The 12,886-nt window shown below is 41.6% G+C and overlaps 1 protein-coding gene across 16 annotated transcripts in view; it reads right to left on the reverse strand.

Moving 5' to 3' along the window:
- LOC138758107 (calcium/calmodulin-dependent protein kinase type II subunit delta) overlaps nucleotides 1-12,886 on the reverse strand; it is a 461,931-nt gene that overhangs the window by 228,116 nt on the left and 220,929 nt on the right. For all 16 annotated transcript variants that reach the window (XM_069926557.1, XM_069926558.1, XM_069926551.1 and 13 more), the window contains one exon: nucleotides 1,077-1,131. In XM_069926557.1, coding sequence (XP_069782658.1) covers nucleotides 1,077-1,131 — 55 coding nt within the window. The remainder of the gene's footprint in view (nucleotides 1-1,076; nucleotides 1,132-12,886) is intronic.

Genomic DNA, 12,886 nt, shown 5'->3' on the forward strand with positions numbered 1-12,886 from the left:
AGAACCATGGTTGGATGCAAAAGTCTGGGCACTTCTCAAACCTGCTTCAGGCCAGGGGACAAGATAGCACTAAGATCTACCAGGCCTGAACTCTCCCATGCAATCCAGAAAGCAAAGTGTGGGTACACACAGAAAATCCACAGACAGCTGTGCAACACAAAGCACAAGTGGAAAGGGATCCGGACTATTATGGATCACCAGAAACCTTGTGAGTGAAAGACAATGAACGTTCCCTTTCAGATATACATAGTTTGATGAGAAGAACAGGCTGATGCTGCAGAAATCTCTGTGCCCCCATGATGCTAAGCACTGGTGTACCTCAAGGCTGTGTGCTCAGCCTGCTTCTGTTCAAGCAACTGACCCATGACTACAGTGCCAGATCCAGTTCCAACAGAGTCATCAGGTTTGCAGATGATACAACAGCAGTTGACCTCATCAGCAACAATGATGATTCGCACTAGAGAAGAAGTGGAAAATCTTGTGATATGCTGTGAGAATAACAACCTGATCTCAATTTGGACAAGAACAGGAGATGATGTGGACTTCAGGAAGACCAGCACCGACCACCTTCTACACATTAAAAACTTGGTAATGGAGAGAGTAGAGAGCACCAACCTCCTCAGAGACCACTTAACAAGTGACCTTTCGGGGGAGGGTTGGTATAGGAGGAGGGTGGGTAGGAAGGGGGTAGTGTTTTTATATATATATATATATATATATGTGTGTGTGTGTGTTTGTGTATATATATATATATATATATATATCTTTACCATGCATTTTTCATAAACAAAATGTATTATTTCTTTTCTGATTGTATGTAACCCGATGCAGTTTCATCGGGTTGGACTTGTGCAATTGGATGATGAATTAACTTGAACTTGGATGCTTCAGAATATCTCTGCCATTTATGATAACCTCTTACAAGCTACATTTATCAACCTCAAGTTATTAAGTAATGTTAACAACTTCAAAAATCCTTAACGTTGACCCCTGGAGCCAGGAGTGCAGCACATTGGTTTTTACAAGGCTATAAATACTGAAAGAATAATAAGTGTTGGATGAGGAAAAGTACTTACAAATCAAAAACGAGATAATGGAACCCTTCTTCTGATATGCTGTCATGGAGTCGGACTGAAAAGAAAAACATGGCCTTTAATTATCTACTTGCTTTCATTTAAAACTATTGCAAGTACTTTATCATTCCATGAAAAAAAATTGCATACAATTTTAGATATGGATATGTGTGAAAACGTCCAGTAAAAAAATACATAAGTCCCTCTCAATACAACTGTTATTTACTGTACATGTAAATGTACTCAGTTGCTGTTCAAATGTTTGCCTTTGCTGTGCGTATATAGACATTATAGAAGTAGAATGGAAACAGTCTTGGCCAACATCACCCCCCCACCCCCCTCCGTCACAAGCACCACACACATTTACCACAATCTGGCATTAATCCATCTTCTATATTCTTCCCACATCCTTATCATGTCCCCCAGATTCTACCACTTCCTGATACACTAGCAGCAATTTATGTGGGCCAATTAATTTATCAGCGTGCCTTGGATTGTAGGAGGAAATTGGGGCCTCCGGATGAAACCCACATGATTGCAAGATGATCATGCAAACTCCACAGACAGCACTTGAGGATAGGATTGAACCTAGTGCTGTGAGGCACAGACTGGATCAGCTCATTACAGTTCCACCCTAAATGTATTTAAATGTACTCAACTGCAGTGTACATTTATGTAAAGGATGTCCCCTGGTTCCTCAAAAGTCCAGAGGCCAATTTCCATTTTCTATAGCTACCCAAATTGTATTGAACTGCAGACACAATAATAATTCCTTCACTTCATTGAACAATCACACTATCACTACCAATAATGACAAAAAAAAAAATACATTGCATCCAATCATGAATAAATACCATGAAACCTTTTTTTTTAAATTTAGAGTTGTATCAAAGTGTGAAGTTGCTCATTTCAGAGGGTCAAATTTGAAGGCAGAAAACAATGTTAATGGGAGAACACAGAACAGTGTGGATGAACTGTAAGGTCTTGGAGTCCATAAGACACTCAAAGCTGCTGCATAGGTTGATTGTGTTATTAAGAAGGCGAATATTGTGTGTTGGCCTTCATTAATCAGGGGACAGAGTTCAAGAGCTAATATAAAACCTCGGTTAGACCCCACATGGAATGTTGTGTTCAGTTCAAGACCTGGTCACAGGAAAGATAGGTATCCTATAAAGAGGGTGCAGAGGAGATTTACAAGGATATTTCCTGGATTAGAAAGCATGCCTTATAGGATGAGTGAACTTGATCTTTTCTCCTTGGAGCAACAGAGGATGAGGGGGCGGCGTGTTAGAGGTGCACAAGTTGATGAGAGGCACTGATCGTGTGGATGGCCATATGCTTTTTCCCAGAGCTGAAATGGGTAACATGAGGAGGTTTTGTTTTAAAGTGCTTGGGAGTAAGCACAGGAGTAAGTTTTACACCGATAGTGGTGTGTGTGTATGGAATGCACTGCCGGCAACTATAGTGGAGGCAGGTTCGATAGGATCTTTTAAGAAACTATCACGTAGGTACATGGAGCTGAAAAAAATAAAGGGTTATGCAGTAGGGAAATTCTCTGCAATCATTACAGTAGGTTATTAGGTTGGCACAACACAAATTTGTATGTTCTATGTTCAGGGCCTTCTGGTCCATGAGGTGGTGTTGCCCAAATTTATCCACATGACTAATTAATCTCCTTTAGAATGTGAGAGGAAACTGGAGCATCTGGATGAAACCTACGCAGATACTTGAAGAACATGCAAACTCCTTGCAGACAAAGGCAAATTCAAACCCAGGTCTCTTACACTGCAACATCATTGGGTTAACCAGTGTGTGGGGCGACCCTAGGTCATTATTACTACACACATGAAAAATGCCTGAAAGATTCATGGGAAAATTTGCACAATTTTAGATTTTCATAAATCAGGTCACTTATTATCTGTGAAAGCCACTCATTTCTGATGTGCATACAAGTATTCAATTTAACAGACAACATTATACATGTAGAGTCATAACTGTTAAACAGCACAGAGACAGGATTTTTGGTCCAATTCATCCTTGCTGAACAAGGTGTTCTGAGTTTGTCCCATTTGACCACATTTGGCTCATCTCCCTCCAAACCAATATTTCTCAACTTGTGGTGTACAGATTACTGGTGATGCATACGTTTGTTATCGGTGGTCCAAGGCAACACATGATGACAAATATTATTGATATAATCAACAAGTAAAATGCAAAACGAGATTGGAAATATGATGATTTTTTTTAAAATAAGGACGGCAAAGGTCATGATCTCAGACTTGCCAGCAAACCCTCTTCTACATCCTCCTCCCTCCAAATCTGGAGAGTTGTTGCTGGTGATGGGTAAGTAAAGGAATGTTCAGTGTGGTCTATGGGTGCCGAATGGTTGAGAACCACTCATCTAAACCTTCCCCCTCGATTTCCTATCCAAAATAAAATGGCGGGACTTCCAGAGTTACTGGAATGGCAATGCTAGTGCTGGTCTGGACCCAGGAGAGTCGGAAGCGGAGACACAGCACTGATTCGCAGGATCCTACTGCTCAGTCCTAATGCCAACGGCTATGTACAGGCTTTAAACGGCATATTAAAGAAGCTGGCTTTTTTTTTCAAATCGTGCAACCACGGGGTCTGTGCTGAAGATGGTTACACCTGTGCTGGGCAGCAGCTACAAGGGGTTGCAGATTCCAGAGGGAGCAGTAGAACCGGCACAGGGCACAGAAATGGGGAGAACATCCCCTGGTGAGAAGGGGAAGCATAAGTGATGACCCAACAGGTCAGTGAGCACAGCAGCAGATCAGTGAGGGGCTCAGCAGCTGAAGAACCCACACAGGCTTTGGGCTGTTGGTGACTTGCACACAGGCTGCAGCCTGCTGGAGACTGGCTAATGGGAACCAGGTATTGGAACTGGGAATTGTGAGGGCTCTGAAAGTAAGGACTCCTGAAGGACCGTGGCACTGAAGGTTTCCTGATCATATCAGAGGTTTGTATCTGGACCTTGGGCTGCCGAAGGTTTGAACTGGAGTCTGTGTGGCTGCAGAGGCTGTGGGCATGCTGAAAGCGAATCCACTGACAACTCAGTGTCTGAAGGGACTCTCTTTTGTTTTCCATTTTCCTGTTATTACAGACACCAGGCAATGCTCGTGGCAACACTTTATTTGATTACAAAAATTGAAGTATATCATGCCTATTACATTTTTAATGTATGATTACATGACAATAAAAGGAACCTTTGAAAGGAAATTTAAATTTAATTGTACCTGTTTTAATTGCTTCCTGTGATAGTGCATTCTATATACCCACCTCCTTAAACATTTACCATCCAGCTTGAGACTTCCCTACCCTGGGAAAAAGATAGATAATTCCTGTTGTCTGTGCCCTTTAATATTATAAACCTGGGTCAGATCTCAGCTTTCTGTGATTGAGGGAAAACAGAGCCAGCCTATCCATTCTCTCCTTACAATTCAAGCCCTCACATGCCATCAATATCTTTATTGATCTTTTCTGGACCCTCTCTCTCAGGACAAGACGGAACTGCACACAATATTACAAGTCACAACTCAATATCATTTTGTACAACTGCAACATGACATCTCAACTCTTGTACTCAATGCCCTGTCTGACGAAGGCAACCGTGACATTTACTTTCTTTACCACCTTGACTCTATGTGTAACCACTGTCAGGGAAATATGTACTTTATATACATAATTAAAAAAAACAATGTATTTTTTTAAAATTTCAGATAAATGAGGATATCTGAAACAATCAGAAATCCTCACTTATCCAAATTTTTTCAGAGCTGAATTGACCTCAGGTTGAAAAAAAAATTCACTCGACTTGAAATTAGAAAGACGATTGTCCTTGTTTCAGGTAACTCCCTCCCCTCTCTCTTTCCTTCTTTACCTTCCTATTGACTTTTCTCTCCAACTCTCCCTATCAAACTGTGCCACTGTCTCCCAGCCACAAGCGGTTGGAAGAATCCTTTGTCCGGGTGCCATCAAATAACATATAATTTAAGAAATAACATCACAGTATTTGAACAAATTTGGGAACCGTACATGGAACACAACAGAGAAGTCCTACCGCGGACCTCCACCATCTAAAATGACAGAAGGAAAAGACGACGAAATAAACTGACCCAGTATGTAAAAGTAGAAGACACAAATTTCTTGTTTATTTTCATTGTGTGATGACATTGTTTAATGTATCATATATGTTGAAAGTTGAGTGGGTGGGGAGGGAGGGTGAATGAGGGAGGGAAGGGAGGGGGAAAAGGGGAGAAAATGACACTGTATATTCAAGAGGGAAATGTTTGTGTGTATTTTGGTCAGTATGGTTCATAGTGTGAAAAATTTAAAAAAAATTTAAAAAAGAAAAAAAGGAGAACCACTTCCCAGGCAGGAGCAGGACCTTGGGCTCAGTGGCATTCCCTCCTTCTCTCCCCTCCCTTCCCTCTCTCCCAGCACATCAGAAGTCCCAAAAACTACTCTGAATCCTCTCCTCAGCCTACTACCACACACTGGTGCGCATGTGCAGTAGGCCTAGGGGAGCTCCAGTGACCGGGGAGACAGGAGACCGCCAACTTGCCAGTGAGTGTTCCACCAGCCCGGGAAGCCTTCCTGGGGATAACATCTCATTGATTAACCTTCTAACCCTGCACGTCTATGGAATTTTGGAGGAAACCAGAGCACCCACAGGAGAACTAAGCAGTCATGGGGAGAATGTTGAAACGCCTTACAGAAAGGAGTTTCATTAAAACCCAGTTCGCTGACCCTATAATTGCATTGCCTAACTGCTACATTAATCATGCGATCCTATTGGTATTGCCAAACCATGCAATGCTGCAACCAGTCATTATACTTTCTACAGTGCATTTGCAGGGAGTAGGTGGCAACATGCCAAATCTTCTGTGACTCCTGAGAAAGTAGAGCCGTCGATGTGGCTTCTTCACAGACCGCTTCAATGTGCTGGCTCCGAGAAAGGTCTTGTGAAATATAGACTCCCAGAAGGTTCTGACTCACTTCACATCTTTCCCAACAGTGCAGACAGAAGCATGATCCCATGGACTATATTTCAGAAAATCAAGCTCCTCGGTCTTGGTGACATTGAGATGAAGATTGTTGTTCAGGCACCACCCAACCAGATTCTCAATCTCCATTCTGTTTTCTGACTCATCATTTCCAGTTATTTGGTCAACAACAAGTTCAAGTTCAATATTATTATACAATTGTAAAGTACAACTGGATGAAACAGCATTCTCCGTTGTAAAAATATTCAAGCACATATAAACACATATTTACATAAGTAAACACACAAAAATAAATAAATATTGTTAAATAATAGTTATTGTATGAGCAGTTCATCAGTCAATCAGAGTCTCACTGCCCATGGGAAGAAGCTGTTTCTCAGCCTGGTGGTTCTGGATCTGATACTCCTGTATCTCTTTCCTGACAGGAGTAGCTGTATGTGGGGTGGTTGGGGTCTTCAATGATTTTGCAAGTCCTCGTCAGGCAACGATTCCAGTAGCTCATGTCAGTGGAGTCAAGGACCCCACTGATCCTCTCTGCTGCTCTTGAAGTCCTGTGCATTGACCTCCAATCCAAAGCTGTGCAGAAACTATACCACACTGTGATGCAGCCAGCCAGGACGCTCTCAACAGAGCTCTTGTAGAAAGTCGACAGGATGGTGGCCACAATCCTTGACTGCCTCGCTTTCCAGGAAGTGAAGTCACTGTTGTGCTTTCCTGACAAGGAGGTGTGCCTCTGGGATAGGTCTCTACTTAAGTGGACTCCAATGAACTTTCTATTTATTTATTTATTTATTTATTTATTTTTAATTTTTTATTTTTCACACCATAAATCACATTAGCCATGATATACACTATTTCTTTTTCACACATATACAGTGACTTTTTCTCCCCCCCCTCCTCCCAAGCCAGCCCCCCACCCCCCCCTCTCATCCATTTTAGGTATACAATCTAGGTTGCATTAAGCCAGTCAGACAATGTTGTCATTCAACAAAAATACACCCGAAATTCTACTGAGTCCATTCTTTTCTTTCCTTCTCCTTCCATCAACTTAGGTAATGTTTGTCCCCGGTAGGTTTTCGCTATTGTATTTAATGTAAGGCTCCTATACTTGTTCGAATATTTCAATATTATTTCTTAACCTATATGTTATTTTTTCTAATGGAATACATTTATTCATTTAAGTTTAGTAGTTTCTTCCTTTTAATTTGGTTATGTATTCCATTAATATTTAAAGTCATATAGTTCAGCGTAGCCCTTTTATATTTTGTTTATCTTCTCTTTCCGTTTTTCCATCATTACCTTTCCTCCTTTTCCATTTCTGTTTTCTTATTTTCAACTCTTTATAAGACAACATTCCTACAACATCCAACATTTTCCTTATTCTCCTATTTATATCTTCTTTATCCCCAATCTCCCCTTCCCCTCCTGAGTTGTCCTTTATCCCTTGTCGGACAACCACATCTCCCCTCTCCATTTGGATTTGCGAATCCACTCGCAAGCGTCAACTGATTTTGCAGTGACCGCTATTTCCCCCCGCCCCGCCCCCCCCAGAAAAGATTTCACTTTTCATATGTCACAAAGGTCACTCTTTTAATTCCCTCCTTATTCTCTCTATTCCATTACCTTCCCTTATTAATTCTTGTCTATACTATCTCTATTTTCCTCTAAGTACAGCTACATTCACGTATGCACATTGTCTCTATTCACTCTTATACCTCTTTACCCGCATACATATCAATCGTGATCATTTTTACTCTCATTACCCGTCTTCATCCCTCAGTCTATTTTTGTCTTTACCCACATACATATCCATCGTGATCATTTTAACTCTCATTACCCGTCTTCCTCCCTCAGTCTATTTTTGTAATTGTTCTGCAAATTTTCGTGCTTCTTCTGGATCCGAGAAGTCTGTTTTGTTGTCCTGGAATAAATATTTTCAATACCGCTGGATGCTTTAGTATAAATTTATACCCTTTCTTCCATAAAATCGCCTTTGCTGTATTGAACTCTTTTCTCTTCTTTAGGAGTTCAAAACTTATATCTGGATAAATGAAGATTTTTTGCCCTTTATACTCCAGTGGTTTGTTGCCCTCTCTTACTTTTTCCATTGTCTTCTCCAGTACCTTTTCTCTTGTAGTATATCTTAGGAATTTTACTACAATAGATCTTGGTTTTTGTTGTGGTTGTGGTTTAGAGGCCAATACTCTATGTGCCCTTTCTATTTCCATTTCTTGCTGTAGTTCTGGACATCCTATGGTCTTAGGGATCCACTCTTTTATAAACTCCCTCATATTCTTGCCTTCTTCATCTTCCTTAAGGCCCACTATCTTTATGTTATTTCTTCTGTTATGGTTTTCCATTGTATCTATTTTTTGAGCTAGTAGTTCTTGTGTCTCTTTAGTTTTTTTACTAGATTCCTCCAATTTCTTTTTTAAGTCTTCTACCTCTATTTCTGCTGCTACTGCCCGCTCTTCCATCTTGTCCATTTTCTTTCCCATTTCTGTTAAGGTCATCTCTATTTTATTTATTTTCTCTTCTGTGTTGTTTATTCTTTTTCTTAAATCCTTAAATTCCTGTGTTTGCCATTCTTTAAATGACTCCATGTATCCTTTAATAAGAGAAAGTATATCCTTTATCTTGCCTTTCTTTTCTTCTTCTATTTCACTGTACTCTTCCTCTTCCTCTTCTTCTTCCTCTGGGTTGGCCATCTGTTGTTTCTTTGGTGCCCTTTCCTCCTCTTCTTTCTTGTTTCTATTGTCTTCTGTGGTCTCTTCTTGCTGCAGGTGTTCTGCAGCTGTCGTTGCCGGCTGTGGAGATCGACTCCCCAGCTGGTCCCCCCTCCCGTCGGTGTGTTTTTTTTCATTCGCATCGCGCATGCGCGATACTTCGCGCATGCGCGGTTGCGCAGTTTTACTCGGCTCTGCGAGCCATTTTTGTAGTCCGTTATTTACCGACCTGAGGGAGCGGGTTTCTCTCTCAGCAGCGGGCCTCTTCGGACAGGTAAGACCTTCACCTTTTTCCTTCTTTGTCTTCTCTTCCTCTCTTCTTACCGTTGCTTTCGATTTTTCTTTTTTTGTCGCCATCTTCTTTCCACCTTTATACTCACTTTTCTGTAACTTTTATTTCTCTGCCTTTGTGTTTTCCTTTGTTTTTCCCGACTTTTCTGGAGAGGGCTGGAGTTCACCGTCCGGCCACTACTCCATCACATGACTCCCCCGACTCCAATGAACTTGATGCACTCTACTTTTTCCATTACGGATATATTGATATATAGTGGAGGGTGGTCACCCCTAGATCTCCTGAAATCCACTATCATCTCCTTTGTCTTATCCACATTGAGATCTCAGGTTGTTATTCTCACACCATAACACAAGATTTTCTACGTCTTCTCTGTAGGGCAACTCATTGTTGGTGATGAGGCCAATGACTGTTATCATCTACAAACTTGATGACACTGTTGGAGCTGGATCTGGAGATGCAGTCGTGGCTCAGTAGCGCAAACAGGAGTGGGCTGAGTAGACAGCCAAGGAGTGCCAGTGCTCAGTGTGACGGTGCCTGATGTCCTGCAACCGACCAGGAAAGACTGTGGTTTTTCCGTTAGGAAGTCCTGAATCCAGTTACTGCTACGGACGTTGAGTCCCAGTGAGGACAGCTTCTCTACCGGCCTCTGGAGAATCATTGTATTAAATGCTGAGCTGAAGTCGATGAACAGCAGCTGTATGAGGCGCTGTTCTCCACGTGGGTCAGGACGGAGTGGAGGGACAAGTCTATAGCATCATCAGTGGAACAGCTCCATCTTTAGGCAAATTGAAATGGGTCCAATGTCTCTGTGGAGGTGAGCTTTGATATGTACCATCATCAGACACTTGAAGCATTTCATAATGGAGGAGGTCAGTGCTATGAGGCAGTAGTCATTGAGGCCTGTTATTGTCACCCTCTTTGGTACTGGGATGATAGTGGCTGGCTTGAAACCCATGAGGATGATGGACTGCTGCAGTGAGGTGCAAAAGGTAAAGGTTGCATTAATGTCATGCAATACTACATTTAGAATGCAACATATATGAAATTCTTTAAATCTGTCTACTGTGAAGAAGATAGAGAGTCGCAACTTTGACAAAAGCTCCTCACAAAAATGAGGACCTAGTGAGAAACGAACTTGCAACCCTAGTTTACGAGACCAGTGCTCTAACCACTGAGTCATCGAAGCCTGCTGAAGATTTCAATAAGGATTCCATCAGTTGGTCTGCACAGTCCACAGTACCCGACCATGTCTGTCATCTGGTCCTGCTGCCTTGTGTGGGTTCACCTTGGATTGGGTTCTCCTCACCTCGGCCACAAAATACATTTAGTCTGTTTGGAAGGGATGCGTTGTTGTCTTTGATTCGCAAGGTTGTGGTCTGTAATAGTTTTGATCCCTTGCCACATGCACCTTGTGTTGCCAGTATACTGTGAATTTTCTGTGTGTATCCATGCTTTGCCTTCCCAATTGCATGGGAGAGTTCTGCCCTGGCTGATCTTTGTGCCATATTGACTCCTGTCATGAAGGCAGCATCTCAAGCTTTGAGAAGGTTCCAGACCTCTGCATCCAACCATGGTGTCTGGTTAATCCCGGTTGTGAAGCATTTGATCTCTGTGACATCCTCAGTGCACTTGCTGATGTAGCCAGTCACTCAGCTTGTGTACTTGTTGATGTTTACATGACTGTTGTCGGTTCCTGCCTCACTGAGACAGCTCTAGTTTGTGGTCTCAAAGCAGTCCTGTAGAGTCTCTGTGGAGTTGTCAGCAAATTTGTGGATTTGCACATATATGGGTGGACAGGGAATAGAGCAGGAGGCTAAGCACGCAACTTTAGGGTGCTTCTGTGTTGATGGACAGTGTGAAGGAATTGATTTTTACAATCCATTTCTGATATCAGCAGGAAATAAATACAAGCTCATGTATCTTCTGTCTCAGATAAGCAGGGAGAATATGCTGGTGTGGGAGGAGTCTTTTATTATCAACTTTCCAGAGACAAGTGGTATAGATCGTGTTGACGGAGGGGGAGTTAATTCAATGTGATCTACCTCAGAAGCTGGTGGATAAACCCAACACCCCTCTCTTTTTAACCAATAGACTACAGTCAGACCAGGTTGCAGCAACATCTCGAGTCCCATGACTCTGAGTACTGGTTCATCTCAGGGCTGTGTGCTCAGCCCGCTACTGTTCACACCGCTGACTCATAACCGCACTGCTCGGTTTAGTTCAAACAGAATCATCAAGTTTGCAGATGATATAACAGTCGTTGGCCTCATTGGCAACCATGTGTTTGCTTACAGAGAGGAGGCTGTGAGGCTTGTAAAGTGGTGTGAGAACAACGCAAGTATCAACATGGACAAAACAAAGGGGATGATTGTGGACTTCAAGAAGATGAAGGTTGACCACTGTCCATTAGACATCAATGGTTTTTGTTGTGGAGTGAGTGGAGAGCACCTTGGTGTGCAGATAAAGGACAATCTATCCTGGACCACACCACCTCCTTATTCATCAGGAAGATGTAGTAGCACAAACTTTTCCTGAGGTTGAAGAGCGAAAAGTTACTGGCCTCCATCTTGAATATAATTTACAGGAGCACAATTAAGAGTGGCGTGTGTGCGTGCGTGCGTACAAAGTTCAAATGCTTTGTTAGAGTACATACACATCACAGAACTCTGAGATGCTTTTTCCTAGGGTTCAGGCAGAATTTCTATTTAATGGGAGTGCAAAAACTGGACTCAAGATAAAAATACTGAAGAGAAAAATATAAATAAGAAAGAAATGTAGACAAACTGACTAACAATATAGAAAATAAATATTCAATAATAAAAAATGTCTAAAGTAAGAGTCCTTAGATGAGTCTCTGATTGAGTTTGTCAGATGATAATGAACTTGAATTGATTTGAAACTGAACTTGTGATAGTGTGAGCTGTGTTTACACTGCTGCTCTTTCTTGCAGTCTTGCGTGGATCAGTTCCCATATCAAACTGTGATGCATCTGGACAGAATGCTTTCCATGGTGTACCTGTAAAGTTGGAAAGAAATTCAGGAACATGCTACATTTCCTCAGGCTTCTGAAAAAAACAATCTTTGAGATGCTTTCTTGGATATAACATCAACATGTTTAGATCAGGACGGGGTGTCCAGTTATGGCATTCAGTAATAGCTTGAATTTTTGATGTTGATGATTTGATATCTTTTGAGATATTAAGTACCTACTGCACTCCCTGTGCAGAAAACAACACCTCCATTCTAAAGGTTGCATGGTGCTGAAGAGAAGCTGATGAAAGGGGAGGACTGCAAAAGTGGAGGCAGGATTGTGAATAAGTTCAATACCACCATCATTTAGAAACAATTGCTGATAAATAACAGCAATACACACTCCTTAATTCATGTCAAACTGTTATGAAGTCATGGAATCAGAGAGCCAATGAAGCAATAGAGCAGTAATTTTCAAACTGCCCCCCTAAACTCAAATTCCACCTCAAACAATCCCGATGCCATAAGTGCTCTGTGATTAGTAAGGGATTGGTTAAGGTGGTACGTGCCTGGGAAGGAAGGGTGAGAATCACTGCTCCAGACCCAATTGTTACTGAAATATTTTGTTTGAGAAAAATTGTCATTGGTCCATTTCCTTTGGAGTTATGAAACCCTGCACATAACGAGTTAATTAGGTATGATTAAAACAGTTGTTTGCAATTTTTTTCTTTCCATTCACATACCATCTTAAGTATACCCGATTTTTGAATATTGGGGAACAGACGAATAAGTGGA

The sequence above is a fragment of the Narcine bancroftii genome, chromosome 3, assembly GCF_036971445.1.
Source record: "Narcine bancroftii isolate sNarBan1 chromosome 3, sNarBan1.hap1, whole genome shotgun sequence".
Classification (NCBI taxonomy): Eukaryota; Metazoa; Chordata; class Chondrichthyes; order Torpediniformes; family Narcinidae; genus Narcine; species Narcine bancroftii.